Source organism: Colobus angolensis, unplaced genomic scaffold, assembly GCF_000951035.1.
Source record: "Colobus angolensis palliatus isolate OR3802 unplaced genomic scaffold, Cang.pa_1.0 Scaffold12, whole genome shotgun sequence".
Classification (NCBI taxonomy): domain Eukaryota; kingdom Metazoa; phylum Chordata; class Mammalia; order Primates; family Cercopithecidae; genus Colobus; species Colobus angolensis.
In genome coordinates, this window is record NW_012113141.1 from 525,503 (window position 1) to 542,781 (window position 17,279).

The window sequence follows — 17,279 nt, forward strand, 5'->3', positions numbered from 1 at the left end:
AAAAACGAAAAAGAATGTGATGAGACACTTAACATGATATTATGCTAGAAAAAACCTTTAATATAATTTAATGAGATATTTTATTTGTGTTGGTGGGTAATACATGATCAAAGTGACAGATAACAAGAAGGCTGAACATCAAATCCAAAAAGATCAGTTATTTTAAAATATAACTCTTTGACTTTGAAATGTACTGGTTTTTGATAGGGAGAATCCCATTATAAAAAAAACAAGAGTGTATACAAATAATTTTGCTAAATAGAATTCTGCTTTATAAGATATTTATTACATATAGTTGATATTATATAATTAATATTTTAATTTAATATCACTTGAGTATTGCTAAGACCACAAAATAATTTTTGTAGCTGAGACATTGATGTTGTATACCAAAGCACTTTTAAGAAATCAGTGAATATTTTGAAAACACTGACAACAATCTTAAGGAAGACAAAATTAGCAATCACATTTACATGTCGCAGAACTGTCTGGTATGTAAAAGGTAATGAGTTCCATTTCTGTGACTCATCTACTTGTGGATCATGAAAAGCCTGAATCCGAGAACATCAAAAGCCCTCTAAAACTAGTATAATCACAGTTTTTAAAAGAGATGTATTTCTTTCCAATCAAACAAGATTACTCAGGTCATTTTCATCCTTCTAATTTTATAGGTGAACTCAATAAATGTTTATAGATGGTTATAATCGATTTAGAACATGCCATAAAACACACACACGTGCACACACAGACACACACACACACACATGCACACACATACTGTGACTGGCACTACCCTTTAATGTGAATTTACTTAGAATACTTTCTATTAACTTCTTTAGCAATGTACTTGACTAAAGCAAAATATCTATCAGTTTCAGTTAGAATATAAAAAGTAGTTTCCCCATGATATTCTCTCTGTATACAAGCAACATGTCAGCAACCTTTGTGATTAGCAAGTTTTAAGTGACCAATTCTAATGTTCCATTGTTATAGAGCAAATAAGGGTTATACACTAGCATTAATGTATTTGTTTTCACCAGCCATCTCCAAAATGAAGGTCATTTCCCTATTCCTATTCCTTATAATTGGATAGGAACAAAACCTTACATGACTTGTGAGCCCACTTACAGGGTGGCTACAATTCCTTTACCTTTTAAAATATTTCACCTTGAAAAAATAATTATTCAAATTCCATTAAGGGAAAAGATATTACTTGAGTTTCTTCTCAAATCAAAGTTTCAAATTACTGTTATTAGCATATGATACATTAACATATAAAGTCAAAAACTGTCCCCAAAAAACCTGGCAATATGTATGAAAAAGTATAAAAATACTTGTATCTTGGCCATTAAGTTTTACATTTGTAACTGATTCTAGTGAAATAATACAAATTGATGACAAAAATGTATATACAAAGATGTTCAGCACAGCAGTATTTATCATAGGAAAAAACAGAAACACCCTAAATGTCCAAAAACGTGAGGCTACTTAAAAAAAAAACTATAGGGCAGCCATATGATATATAAGTAAATAGCAGTTTTATTAGATCATGCTTACAAATAAATAGAAAAATTATTAAAATATCATTTAAAATGGAAAAGTGGGATTAAAGTCTACATATATAGTAGTAGCTCCACTTGTTAACATATATATATTCTTCATATATATAATATATATACATGTAAGGATATATATAAAGAAGATATATTCTTTAATAGTACAAAGTACAAAGATAATAAAAAATTCTCCTGTAACTTTACTGTACTGGAAGTAAATGCACCAAAACATTAATGTTTATCTCTTGGCAAAATTATGAGTGTTTTTATTCTATTTTTTTAACTTTTTTTGACATTCTAATTTTTTTGTGAATTAGGAAAACAAATGAGGGGTTTTTTTTTTTCTTTCTTTCTTTCTTTTTCCAAACAGGGTCTCACTATGTTGCCCAGACTGGTCTTTAACTCCTGGACTCAAGCAATCCTCCCACCTTGGCCTCCCAAAGTGCTGGGATTATAGGCATGAGCCACTGCACCCAGCCTTTTTTCTTTTTAACATGAAACTGTTTAGTGGATGACGAAGACGGACTTTAATGAAGTCTCCACAGTCATCTAGTATAAGTTTCACACCAGATATTAGTGCCGTTAAGACTGCCAAAGTTAACTATTAAGGTATCATCAGGGAGGCACAGGTTTTGAATTGTCTTTCAAGTAGCAGATATCAACTTGCACAATATATACAAATCTATAAAAATATGTAAACTTGTAAAAATATGTACAAAGTCTATTTTCAGAGCTACTCCCCTCCCCACATCCATCTCACAAAAAAGATAAGCAGAACACATTTAAATGATCTGAGGAAAGGTCAGCATAGTTTTTCACCCAAGTAACCCTTGGGTTCTTTTGAGTCCCTAGGAAAAGGGACTTGAATCTTGTATTAGGAGGCATGATGTAAGGCCTAAAGGGGAGTTCCCTCACAAACTGTGGGTTAAGTACAAAAATTTAAATCTATACCACTGCATAAGTTTCTTCAAGCCCTGCTCTAAGAAAATGCAATACACGAAATCTCGACTTACATAATAAAAAAAATCGGAGAATCATTATGCGTATCATCAAAGGATTATTCACCTTATGAAAGACTTCATAACAGAATTCCTTTAAATAGCTGCTTTTCTCATACATTTTAGTATTTTAAAGGTAATTTCCTATTTGGCAAATGAGATGCCATGTGCCTAAGGCAAGTTAGTAAAATTCTCTAGGCCTCAGTTTCCTCATCTATATGATAAAGATGGTTTTAACCAAGTTACCTGCCTCATTCAGTTTTCATGATTATCAAAGAAGAAAATTTATATAAAGGTACTCTGAAAATTATATATATATATTATTACTGTTATTATTGTTAAAAGAGAATGTGAGGGAACTTTCAGAATACATACTTTTTCACATCTTAACAACATACATACCTACTTTTCACATCTTAACTCTTTAAATAAAGGACAATTTTAGATGACATATTCATATATAAAAATAAAACCTTGTATTTCTTCATTATTCATTTTTCCCATTTTTTTCATTCTTCTGCAGTTATTATATATCATAATTTCTATGGTATTAATACCTGGATTATGAGAGGCTCCAGTAGCTTCTCTACGGTGAATGTTTGGACCTGCAGATCCTGAGGATCGATATTCAGTGTGATTGGTGTTTCAGCTGACATGCTGCCTGTGCACAAACACAAAAAGATGCTTATTAGTAAAGAAAATTGTTTTCTAAAGAAGAACACTCATGAAAATCAAGGAATAGGTGAAACTTGTATTCAGCACCTCTTCCTGATATCAACCGTAGCCCTCAGAGGACCAGGCTACAAAATCTACCTTCAGAGAAAGAAGATACTCCCCAACTGTTTCCTGAGGTCATGCTGTCTGGGCTTAGGTCCTGTCACAAATTAATTTACACCAGTATGTTCATAATTAAATTAACAACTCATCTGAGGTGAGTTTGTATTTGAGCAGTAGTCTTAAGTGATCAGAATGGTAAGACACATCTTATAGCGTTCAAGTCCTTTGGTTTCTGTGAAATCACAGCACTGAGGCAGCCTACCCCCATATTTTGCTCCTTCTTGTTAATGATGACTTAGACAAGGAACAAGCAACCCTTTGAAAGACATGGAAACAAGTAAAGATATGTCTTTACTTGATTTAGAGATTGTTTATTTGAGGGTTTTGACTGGGAGAAGGTTAAAGGCAATTTACCTTCTTGGACAGGAAAAGAAACTAATATAAATTGCACAGTTGTTGTAAAAAGAGAAAAGCCCCGAGAAGGCATGGATATTTGGTCAAGACAAAATAAGAAGAAGAAAAAAGAAAAGAACTGCAAGCCATTCTTTAAGGCATTAACATTATCCTTAAAAATCAATTGGCCGGGTGCGGTGGCTCAAACGCCTGTAATCCCAGCACTTTAGGAGGCCGAGGCGGGCGGATCACAGGGTCAGGAGATGTAGACCATCCTGGCTAACACGGTGAAACCGCGTCTCTACTAAAAATACAAAAAATTAGCCAGGCGTGGTAGCGGTCACCTGTAGTCCCAGCTACTCAGGAGGCTGAGGCAGGAGAATGGCGTGAACCCGGGAGGCGGAGCTTGCAGTGAGCCAAGATTGCGCCACTACACTCCAGCCTGGGCGACAGAGCGAGACTCCATCTCAAAAAAAAAAAAAAAATCAATTTAGTGAGATTTTTGCCTAATAATATACATTTACATCAAATGACCATATGTGGCATATCATAGTTGGATTAATATTCAAAATCTCTAGCCATGTTTTCAAATAGCTTTAATATATTATTCATTCATCTACTAAAAACTACAGTAAGTGTTAAGAATTTTATATGAAAGCCACTGGTATCGTTGACTGCAAAGAGAGAGCACACTTCCTGAAATGTAGCATATTTCTAGATAGTTCTCTTTCTCTTACTGAAAATAATCCAAATGGCCTGCCCAGGGCCCCATTAGCCCCTTCAAACGTGCCAAGTGTGTCCTTGTTCCTAGTCTATGCTTAACTCTATCACAAGCCACTTAAAAGGTGGCTACAAAATCCTTAACTTTTTAAAAGATTTTGCCTTGAAAAAATAATTACTCAAATTATATTAAGTAAAAAGATATTACTTGAGTTTCTTCTCAAATCAAAATTTCAAATTACTGTTATTAGCATACGATACATCAACATATAAAGTCAAAGCCCTACAATTTAGCCTTTTCTACCTTGTTTCTCTCTCCTTTGCATTTATTTTTTTTTCCTTCTAAAAGTAGAAACATGGTCTCTTTTCTCAGCAATTCAGCTGCAATGTACGAGACATGCTTCAAGAAAGGCTCCAAACACTATTGCCAAATGGTTGCTCTCAAATGCATTTCTAGAACTGAAATGTTTTAGTTTGGTTTGGTTTTGATTTTGCTTTTTCAATCATTTCACCTACGACTTTGATTCCTTCTAACACAGGGAAATCTAAATTGACAAATAGTCTATCCTGTGGTGACCTTTCTGCATAGCCCAGAGTCAATCTATGCAATAGGATATGTCCATCAATGTATAGCCTTAGGGTTCTATCAAATAAGTCCTCACAAAAGGATTTACTGGTTACCCCTCTATGACATGTACTATCCTACATAAAAATCAAGTCAAGATTGCTGCCATTGCTTTGTTCTTTCATCTGAAGGACAAAAGTAGAGGAGACTGTTGTGAACTAAAATAAAATGTGGCGAACCTTGGCAGCCTTTAAAAACATGTCGTTTTCACTGTGAAATTCACGACTGGTTTCCAAAGCTACATGGCCACCAGAAATTGAAAGTAAGGAAGATAAAAACTTAAGGAAAGCAAAAATTATCCATATCATATGTAAACCCCTCTAGAAGAATTTTTCAGCCTAGAAGGATCTTTCTAAAAGGAGTGCTTTTTAGCCAAGAGACAAAAGACAACCTAATTTAGCCAAAGTATCTTCTAAGTCTGTGTTCATGTCTTTAACACAAATTAAGTAAAAGTTTTCCAAAAGTTCATTTTTCCATGGTAAAAATTACTTTAAAAAAAATAAGTCCTTAAAGAACTTGTCTTCATATAATTATTAGTCTTTAAATAAATGCTATTTCTTATTTTTTAAAAATCTTCCTGCTTTTTTGTATGTCCTGGTCAGCATTCCTAACTGATTAGAAATTAGGGCTATCAGAGGCAGAAAACTGCATAATTTTGCAAATGAAATTGAAGTAAAGTCTAAATCTGACAAATTGTAGGTATAGCAATACCACAACGCAAATCCAAAACAAAAATCCTACTAGGTTGTAAGTATTACATTCTGAGGCATTTGCATTTTATTTTGTTTTATTTTTGAGACAGAGTTTTGCTTTTGTTGACCAGGCTGGAGTGCAATGGTGCCATCTCAGCTCACCACAACCTCCGCCTCCCGAGTTCAAGCAATTCTCCTGCCTCCGCCTCCCGAATAGCTGGCATTACAGGCATGCGCCTCCATGCCCAGCTAATTTTGTATGTTTAGTAGAGACGGGGTTTCTCCATGTTGGTCACGCTGGTCTCGAACTCCCAACCTCAGGTGATCCACCCGCCTCGGCCTCCCAAAGTGCCGGGATTGCAGGCGGGAGCCACCACGCCTGGTCGGCATTTGCATTTTATAATCTATAAAATCTTAGGAGTCAGGCAGCACCTCCCAAATGATTCAAGAATACCTTCTACACAACCTTCATTTCACCAATGTACTGGGCTTGGATGAACAGAAATGATGAGAAGCTTACTATACCATTAGATGCTCGTTGAGTTGAAACCTGCCACTTTTAAACTTTTACCCAAAAGAGACAGCTTAATAAAGGGGAAAAAGTACACTTTATAAATAAAGTAAGAAAAGTACAGATTTGGAAAGAGACTATAACAAAATCCCAGTTTTCAGAATCAAAGGAAGGAAAAGAAATCTCTTGACAGTGGTGATAGATGTCTCCAGAGAAAGACACCAAGGCAGGGCAAACCCAACCATGTGGATCCTTCCCTTCTCCGCAAACTATCTTGTCTGCAATGCCTCAATTTCCTACATTCCACTTTATTCCCTGCTTGAAACTGAACTTTTATCATTTTATATCAATTTTCAATTCATTTGGTTTGACACACATTTCACTTCTAAATGCAGTTAACTCCGAGAGGTCAAGGGGTGCACACATTCAGTCACACATTAGTATGAACTAAGTCATTGCTCATCCTGTGCACATCTCTATTACAGCATGAACCACACTGTGTTTTCATCGTGCCCTGGCAGCAAAGGAGAGTGATGATGGAAGATCAGAGAGATACACAGAGAAGGCAATGGAAAACTTTACCCATTTCCAAAATTTGCCTAAGGGTGGCCATTCCCTCACAAATATTAAAGAGAAAACATTTGGCACCTACTTCTCTTCCCTACAGTAACACATAACCACCACCTCTCTCCCACCGTTCCCCCCCCTCAACCCCCTACTCCTCACCACGCACTCCAGGGCTCAGGCTCCTCTTAATAAAACTATAATTCTTTTACATAAGTTGACATGTTCTTGTGGGATGACTTGGAAACCTAACCATCTATAATGTGGTTTCTATAGAAAATTCCCTAATACCAAATATTTAATTTTAAAAAAAAAAAAAGATTAACTTTTGTAACACAAAAGGTGACGGCTGATTCTCCTTTAAGCTTATTAAATTCCATGACACAGTCATCATACTTACCTAATTAGTCTAACTTTATACTCACTTTTCAACTAAACTGTTTAAGTCTTTTGTTTTCCAAAGATTACTGCAAACTCAAGTCTCTTATCACATCTGTAAACAACTAATTTGTATTTACTCCTCAATGCAGAATTTTATTTTGTCCTCCTAACACCTTATCCTGTAGAATATGGACTTTTATTCCTGCTAGTCAAAAATCGTTTTGGAAGAACCCAACACATTAACACGCCCTCCCATTTCCCTGTTTATCCATTAATTTGTCCAGTAGGAATTCTAGAATTCCCTATTAAGTCATTAAACAGGTGAAAGCCAGACATAAAACCTAATTTTGATACTGTTACAAATCTCTTTCCACATATGTAATGATCAATTAATAAACACTTTAGACATGATTTTCAATATTATTAAATGCTGTTGTGTGAAATAATCTACCTTTTTCATTTTGTCAAAAATACAGATATATCATGAAGAGGCTTTTCCAAATGTTTTAATGAAATAGAAACACCCTTTCTACACCTTCCTGCTAAAGAGCTCAAAAAATATATATTTATAGTTTGGCATGACTTGTTCGTGAAGAATTCATGCTGACTGCTAGTAATTACTGCCCTTTATTTACAAATTAGGTTTTTAGTTTTCCTACAGATTGGCACCTAGATGTCCAGTTTAATTAAAGAGATCACCTTTTCACCTATGTTGAAAATAAGAATATTTGCTCTTCTCTATGTATTAGTCAGTTCATGGTGCTATAACAAACAGATCATAGACTGGGTGGCTTAAATGACAAACATTTACTTCTCACAGTTTCAGAGGCTGGAAAGTCCTAGTTCAAGGTACTGGCACATCTGGTGTCTGGTGAGGGCCTACTTTCTGGTCTACAGATGGCTGCCCTCTCTCTGTATCTTCACATGGCAGACAGCAGAACACATCATGTCTCTTCTTATAAGTACACTAATCCTATTGATGAGGACTATACACTCATGGCCTAATTAGCTCCCAAAGGCTCCACCATTCTAATATCATCACCTTGGGGGTTAGGATTTCAAAACATAGATTTGCAGTTGGGGGTGGGGAAGATACAAACATTCAGTCCAGAGCACTCTGCTTTCTGGCAGGTCTGCCATTTCTCAAGGACTCCCAAGAAAGTTTCTATTATCACATCTAAAGATCATTTTAGGATTCAGGGATATACTTCTTTTGGATGTATGTACTTCAACAAATTTAAAGAGACTAGGTTATCTTCCTTACTTTCATCATCTAGAGTTTCAATTATTATTTAATTAATTAAAAATTTTATTAGGTAATACAAGGTTTAATAATGTATATAGTGAAACCAAATCTCTCTCTCTCGTCCCTGTCTTCCTACCACCTAATTTCCCTCCCAGAGGCAACTACTTTGGGCACTTACTCTTATAGTTCCAGAGATATCATACATAATACCAAAACATATGGATTTATATATTTAATATAAATTATAACATCTTTGTTTTCTACTCAATTCAATTCCCTTATATTAATCTTTGTTCCACCCTTGCCAATTTGACATCATAGTTTAGATGTATCATATGTCATCCATTAATCTCTTATCATGTGACTCATGTAGAGGATCTATTCCTTCCTGTTTTTGTTTTTCTTCCTTACCTTCAGCATGTCCTGCCAGCCCTGGCAAATGAGAAGTGCTTTAGCCTTTCCAACATTACTTTTCCTAGTTTCTGCCATTCTCTTTTATTTGCCTTCAGTCAGGTGTCCCCGTATTAAGCTATTCTTGCATTGCTATAAGAAATACCTGAGATTGGGTAATTTATAAAGAAAAGATATTTAATTGGCTCATGGTTCTGCAGGCTATACAGAAAGCATGGTGCTGGCATCTGCTCAGCTTCTAGGGAGGGCTCAGGGAGCTTTTACTCATGGCAGAAGGCAAAGTGGGGAGCAGGCATCTCACATGGTGAGAACAGGAGCAAGAGAGAAAGAGAGGGAGGTGCCACACACTTTTAAACAGCCAGATCTCTCAAGAACTCACTCACTATCATGAGGACAACACCAAGAGGCTGGTGCTAAGCCATCATGAGAAATCCGCACCCAAGGTCCAATCACTCCACACCAGACCCCATCTCCAACACTGGGAATCACAATTCAACATGAAATTTGGACGGGGACAAATATCCAAACTACATATGTCCCTCTTCTCATCTTTGATCCATATTCTTTCAAATTTGTACCCCTACATAGATACATTGGAGTTTGGGGTTGTTTATGTTGTTGTTCAACAACTATTTATGGAGCACTTAAACACATCAGCCACAATCTTAGTTTCCAGCGAAAGAAAAAGTAGTAAAGCCCAGGCCCTACCAACTATGCATATTCTTTCTTCATGTTTATCACATTCCTTTTATGTCATATTTAGTCCCTTGGAATCATATTTAGTGTTAATCTAAAATTGTTGAAATTTACTTCTCTGGAAGTCTAGGAAGCATGTCTAACATTATCTTATTTGGGATTATCACCCAAATAAATGGTCACTTTCTCTATAAACCCGGGCAAAAGCTGCCCCACCCCCTATCCTCATGCTTTGGAAGTGACCATGGGGCCAAGATGATGTACCCACCCAGAGTCCACATCTATTCTATCCTATCCTACCCAGGGTAGCCAGTGTCTCAACTCCCTGCTCAACCAGTGCAAACCCACTTCCAGTGCCTAGGCTGGCCTCTTTGTGGAATTCATCCTTCCAAGACTGAATAAATCAATGTGCCCAACCCTATACCTGAAAGGTAGCCAAAAGGCAGCTGTTTGCCAATGAGTGCAGATTGAGTTTGGGTGTACAGGCTGAGATGTCTACTTGCAGGCACTCAAGGCCCCTCAAGTGCAAAACAGTCAGAAGTGGGAAGAGAAGAGAACAGACCACGTGTCGGGACACAGAGGTGAGTTCTGTCTCCATCACCTCCTTCTAAAAGGAACCTGAGAATTCTAAAACCAATCTTGCTTTCTGGGTCATTTCAAAGGTATATTTCTCAAAGTAGAAAGATTGGTGGGTAGAGCCTACTTTAGCAGGCTATTACATAGAATTGTAACTTGTACACGTAGGCATACGGTGTGCAGGCCTCCGTCTGTACCCTCACACTTCCCACTACAAACGTTAAAGATAGGCCTGCCCAGACTTTCTAGCACTCCATATCACCAAGTGGCCAGATTTGCTTATTTCATTGTTTCCTCAATATACCGAGATATATAATTGCCAAAGAGTTAAGGTGAAAAGTCATGTTATTCCACCTCTTTTTTTTTTTTTTTTTTTTTTTTGGAGAGACAGGGTCACTCTGTTGCCCAAGCTGGAGTGTCAGTGGTGTGATCACAGCTCACCACTGCAACCTCCGCCTCCCAGGCCCAAGCGATCCTCCCACTCAGCCTCTCAAGTTGCTGGGACAACGGGCGCTCATCACCACACCTGGCTAAGTTATTCCACTTCTAAGAGAAGGTTTCTTAAAATTTTTAGAACGTGTCATCTGTTACTGTAACAGTTTTTTAAATCTGGACCAGGAAAGTTATTGAAGTGATAAGTTCTGTGACAATATCACTTCTCTTACTTCTCTTTTCTCCATGCAAGTGCTCTCTGTTATTATTCTTCCCTTAAGCTTCTGATTTCCATGCAAGAGTGTGCATTCACTATGTGTATATTTCTCTACCTCTTTTATTAAAATTATTTTGTGAACATTCAAAATTCCATTCATGAGTAAATAATTAAAAGGTTAAATAGTCAAAAACACAGAAATAAAAAGCATTCATGATTTATTAGTATATCTGTGATTGTATTTAATTTGTGTTCTCCCAGGTAACTATCCTTATTTATTACTGACCTTCTATGTTTTCTCCTGATAAGTATTACACATCATCTCTATTAACATGGTTCTTTCTATGCCCTAATTATTGTCATAACACTAGCACATACATACAGGTGTGCACATTCATACATGTTTGATGGTTTTATCTGGAAATAAGTGTATCTTCCTCAAGTTTAAACTATTCTGATCATGTCAACAAGTCTTCCACCAAAAGTATCTTTGGGCTTCATGGATTCATGGTGGATCTCATTTAGTGAAACTCTATTTAGTTAAATATAAAAGAGAAATATTTTTATTAATAGTAGGAGCCAATCCCCACCATCATCACAAATGTTCATCTTTGCCTAATACCCTATCCTCCCAAAATATCAGAAGAAAGGATCAGCAACTAGTGAAAGACTGTCAAGTACTGAAATAACGTTCTAAAAGAGCATTTTTAAAATTTTCATTAAGAATTTATCTTGAGGCCAGGTGTGGTGGCTCATACCTGTAATCCCAGCACTTTGGGAGGCTGAGGCCAGGCTTCCACTACAATCTCCTGAGGTCAAGAGTTCAAGACCAGCCTAGCCAACATGGTGAAACCCCATTTCTACTAAAAATACAAAAATTAGCCAGGCATGGTGGTCTGTGCCTGTAATCCCAGCTACTCAGGAGGCTGAGACAGGAGAATCGCTGGAACCTAGGAAGCAGAGGCTGCAGTGAGCCGAGATTAGAAGATCGTGAAACAGAGTGAGACTCTGTCTCAAAAAAAAAAAAGAATTTATCTTGAATGCATAACAACTTTATAAGCCTTGCTCTCCCCCATCACCATGCCTCAGAAAAAGTAGTATAATATAGTCAGGAATAATGTATAGCATTGAAACCAAATGTTAACTGAAAAAAAAAAATCTAAATCATCACAAGAAGATTTAAGTAAAGGAAAACGAGGCAAGGGAAGTTTGCCGCACAATATTATCATAGCTGACTTTATACAATTCAGTCTTGGCTACAGTGAAATGAAATGGAAAGAAGACAACTATAACATAAAACTTCCACTACAATCTCTATACACACTGGTTTTCCAAGCCCCACCTCCATGTTTCCAGTGCAATCATTTGCTGGCATGTTTGGCCTACCAAGAAAGAAATACATACACCTTCTACTCACTTGGTAAACAAAAGGATCTGAGGTTTGTCAGAGAATCAGTAAAATCAAGCAACTGCCTGATATCATATGTGATGAAGGAACAGTTGGGTCTCATTCTTTTCAAATGCTCTTCCTATACTTTACAAATATTTTTGATGTATTTACATAGAGAGCAATAATCTTTATAAACTCTTCCACCTAGCTTTTCGGTAGGCTACAAGAGCAAAATGATATGAGATCAGAGGCATCCCTAGACTATAGGGCATCATTCATTTATTCATTCTTTCAACTTATATTTACTGGCTGTCTATTCTGTGCCAATCATGAATAGAGTGACCATAAACAATATAGATAATAAAAAGTAAATGATCTCATATATTAGAAAATAACACATGCTATTTTAAAAAAGGAAAAGCAGTATAGAGTAGGCAGGGCTGGGTGATAGAGAAGTTCAGAGCAGATTTCAGTATTAAATAAGGTCAAGATTAGCCTCATTGAGAAGGAGACATTTGAGCAAAACTTGAAGAGGCAAGAAAATTAGCCAAGCAGACAGCCGGGGGAAGAGCACTGCAGGCAGATGTAACATCAGAGCAGAAGCCTAAGGCAGGAAAGCAGTGGCAAAACAGCAAGGAGGCCAGTCTAAGTAGGGCAGAGTGAGCTACAAAGAGCATAGTAAGAGAGAAAGACAGAAAAGTAATGGGGGCTGCAGATCATAAGAACTACTGCAGATGTTTGAGCACTAAAACATCAACTGTTTTATTCTTTAGAGGACTCACTCTGGTGAATAGAATGAAGTATGAAGGGCAAAAGAAAAAGTAGGGACAGCCATTGGGAGTTCCCATAGTAACCTAGATGGGATAAAATAATGGCTTAGAACTGGTTGGTGGTAGCAGAAGTGGACACAGGATTCAGATTGTAGATATAGTTTGGCAATTGAGCCAACAGGAATTCATGAAAGATTAAACCTAGGATAGAGAGAACTCAAGATATCTTTAAGTTTTTCAGTCTGGAGCAACTGGAAAGATGCAGTTGCCATTAACTGTGGTGGGAATGGCTACAAGAGGAGCAGGAAGAAGCAGAGTCCAGCTGGGGACATGATAAATTTGAGGTGCATATTAACATCAAAGTGAAGATGTAAAGTAGGCAGTTGGATATACAAGAGCAGAGTTTGAAAGAGAAATCTGAAATGAAAATGTAACTTTTGGAGTTGTCAGCATAAAGGTAGATACAATGAGACCACCAAGGAAGCATGTAGACTAGAAAGAGGTAGGTTGAAGTTCGCTATTGCAAGTGAATGGAAATACAGGCAGTAATATTCAGAGTATGATTGTAGAATGAGATTTGCCTTCAGGTGAATTTAAAAAATATGCCCCTTCTGGACAGATGGATTAGAAAACTGACTGGGCACGGTGGCTCACGCCTGTAATTCCAGCACTTTGGGAGGCTGAGGCAGGTGGATCACCTGAGGTCAGGAGTTCGACATCAGTCTGGTCAACGTGACAAAATTCCATCTCTACTAAAAATAAAAAAAAATTAGCCGGGCATTGTGGTGGGCACCTGTAATCCCAGCTACTCGGGAGACTGAGGCAGAAGAATAACCTGAACCCGGGAGGCAGAAGTTGCAGTGAGCTGAGATCATGCCATTGCACTCCAGCCTGGGCAACAACAGTGAAATTCCATCTCAAAAAAAAAAAAAGGAAAAAAAAAAAAAAAAAAAACTATGCCACTCTCTGAGTAGACACAGCCCTGCGAGTGTTAGCAGAAAGGCCCACAGTTTGCCCAGCAGAGGGAGGGCTAGATTTCATCTCCACTTAGACCCTCAGCTGGGTAATACGCAGCAGCCCACGTGAGACATCCTGTCGCTGCACCCCACAACCTCCACTGTCTGCTAAAGCGTTCTTAAATTCTCTTACCTCTCAACACTATTGGGCCTCAGTGATTATCAGTGTCAGCTTTGAAGTTGGACTGCCTGGGTGACAATCCAGGCTCTATTCCCTGCTCGCTGGTGACTTTAGCTAAATTACTGATCTTTCCTGAACATCAGTTTCCTAATCCATAAAATGAGAATAATAAGAGTACCTACCTCAAAGGAATCTTCAAGATTACATAAGAAAATCCATATAAAATCCATTAACTTAGCCAATATCTCTGACACCTGGCAGGGGCTCAACAAACGTTAGCTGATATCATTATCCCCTTTAAAGTGAAAGAACAGAATCTACTTGTCTACATTCAGATTAAAACTCTCCCTCATCTATAGAGCTCATAATTATTATTCAAGAGTGTTTCACTCATTGTTTTCATTACAAAAGACTTTAAAACAAAGCTTCCCTCTGGTGCCTCATTTTATTGAATTTCTTGACATCAAAATCACTTCAAAATCAATAAGGTATATTTCCTACATGTGCACTAATTAGAAATGCAACATGCCTAAAGTACTCTTTAAAAAAACAAACAAACAAACACATTCCTAATGCACAACAGCCTCCTAAAGGATCTTGAGTCCTTTGAAATCAATTCCAGAGTGGCACATAAAAGGTATGCCCCAGGGTTAGGGCTACAATTGTTAGATGCACTAAGTGTGGGGAACTCCAAGAGTCTGTACTTTTTATTTCCTTAGCATCCAAAATCTCTGAGTTTCAATAGAACAAAACAATGTTACATTTTAGAACGAAAGGTAAATATCGTTAGCATGTTGTAATTCAAGCTTTATAAAGCTTATTTGAGTATTTGAAGTTCTCTTTACTAAACCTTTAGATAACCATCTTATTGATGTTTTTTGAAAAATGATCAGATTCAGCCTCCCCCAAAATGATGAGTTTTATGAATTCTTTATGAAAAGATTCAAACAAAATTAATTAAATTTAAAAATTTGTTTCTTCTAGCCATAGCAACCAAAATTAAACATGTTTCCTCACACAACCAAAATGAAAGCAGCAAAAATGGTTAAAAAAAGTTACCTTAACCAATATGAAATATGAAAACAAAAAAAAAACAGATTCTACTTATATTTAGGTCTTATAATGTCCTTCTGATTATGAATAGCTGGTGAAATCTAATCTCCCTCTTAAAAAAAGCAAAAAGTCATAATCCAATTTCTGACTTACCTGAAAAGTAACATTGTACATGAGAATTTCACAAGACGACTTTATGACCCTGATAACATACCATTTAGTTATTTTATAAAATGTCAGTTCACACTAAAAGCTCACCACAATGGCAAACATTTTCAAAATTGCAGCTACAGAGAAAGGACAGAAATGCCTCATGGTTAGTTACTCTATGTAGCAATGCCTTCTACTTAAGGACATTTTGTACCATATAAAAATTATGCCAAAATGGAGACCCATCTTATATAAACCCAGCATCAAGGTTACCTACATATTTTTTAAAAGCCATAGAACTAAATTAGTCAAATTGAAGTCAAAGAAGAAGCTAATCTAATATATGAGACAACAGAGAAGCTTTCACTGAATCACCACAACATGAATAACCTTCAGCTAGAAGGCATCAAGTTTAAGCAACCAGGGCAGAAGTAACGTGCCCTTCACATACACTTTGAAGGTGACAGAGGCTTCTGTTGCTGCAAGTCCAGTGAGCCTATGGGTCCATTCCATTCCATATATTGTAAAACAGCTCAACTATATATGAATTCTTGTAAGGTCGGATATTTTTAAAAAGCAGAGAACAAAAAGAGAATGGCAAAGGTGGTAGAATTCTCACCAACCTCAATGAGAAGCCAAAAAAATTATCATTTCTTCTTTGTTCTCTGTTTAGCTAGAAAGGAATAAAAGCCTGCTTATCAGAATAAAGAAAATGAAACCAAAGTCCTTGAAAACACTATATTCATTTTTCTATAAATCAATACACTTGGGAAAACAAATAGTATGTAACTGGGGAATTTCAGCTCCTTCTGTGTCTCCTAGTTTTCCATTCTGTCATACTCCTTGAAGAGAATTTTCAAAAGTCTCTGCCAGAATCTTTAAATCTAACCATCCAAGTTCATTATTTATCAATATTTTCTTAAAGTTTCTCCAGGAACACTGGCTAAATACCTATTAACCCTACTTAACTGTTTCTTATTGCACATGTTAAGTATCCTCTCTATAGGAAATAGATGATTTTTCCCCCCTAGCTTCAAAACACCACCCTCCTGGTTCTCCCCAACAATTTAGAATTCAAGAAACAAATGGAAACAAACAACAAAACATTAGTAACATTAGAAGTGTGCCATACACATGGACTGAGAATACATTTGGGGACATGGCGGGCAGACTAGCAATTTGCTGTGGAATTACACAGCAAAAAAAAGATGGAAAAGCCACAAACACTCATCTTCACTCATCTTTCATAGCAAGAGATCAATAGATACTATTTGAGGTTGAATGCAATTTCTCATTCACGGAAAAATATGTAAATTTAACCATGTAAAAAGCCTCCCGGCCGGGCGCGGTGGCTCAAGCCTGTAATCCCAGCACTTTGGGAGGCCGAGACGGGCGGATCACGAGGTCAGGAGATCGAGACCATCCTGGCTAACCCGGTGAAACCCCGTCTCTACTAAAAAATACAAAAAAAAAAAACTAGCCGGGCGAGGTGGTGGGCGCCTGTAGTCCCAGCTACTCGGGAGGCTGAGGCAGGAGAATGGCGTAAACCTGGGAGGCGGAGCTTGCAGTGAGCGGAGATCCAGCCACTGCACTCCAGCCTGGGTGACAGAGCAAGACTCCGTCTCAAAAAAAAAAAAAAAAAGCCTCCCAACCTCATTCATAATAAGACAGATGAGAATTAAAATGCATTGAGATATTCTTTCTCACCTTTCAAATTGGCAAATACCAAAATTTTGATAACGAACTCTGTTAGTAAGGCTGCAGAAAAAACAAATACTCTTATACCTTGCTTCTAGATATTTAAAATGTTATCCCTATGGAGGGCAAATATGCAATACATGTACATGTATATGTATATGTAAGAATTTAAACTTTGACCCAGCAATTCAGTTTTTAGGAATTTACCTCAAATATAAAAATAAAAAGTGATGTATGCCCAAAGCAATTAATTGCAGCAAAGAGAGAGAAAAGGAAGGAAGAAAGA

General features: G+C 37.0%; 1 protein-coding gene across 1 annotated transcript in view; it reads right to left on the minus strand.

Annotated features, from left to right (window-relative positions):
* Positions 1 to 17,279, minus strand: part of CTNNA3 (catenin (cadherin-associated protein), alpha 3) — a 518,663-nt gene that overhangs the window by 496,698 nt on the left and 4,686 nt on the right. The window contains exon 2 of the mRNA XM_011929384.1: positions 3,112 to 3,215. Coding sequence (XP_011784774.1) covers positions 3,112 to 3,210 — 99 coding nt within the window. The 5' untranslated portion in view covers positions 3,211 to 3,215. The remainder of the gene's footprint in view (positions 1 to 3,111; positions 3,216 to 17,279) is intronic.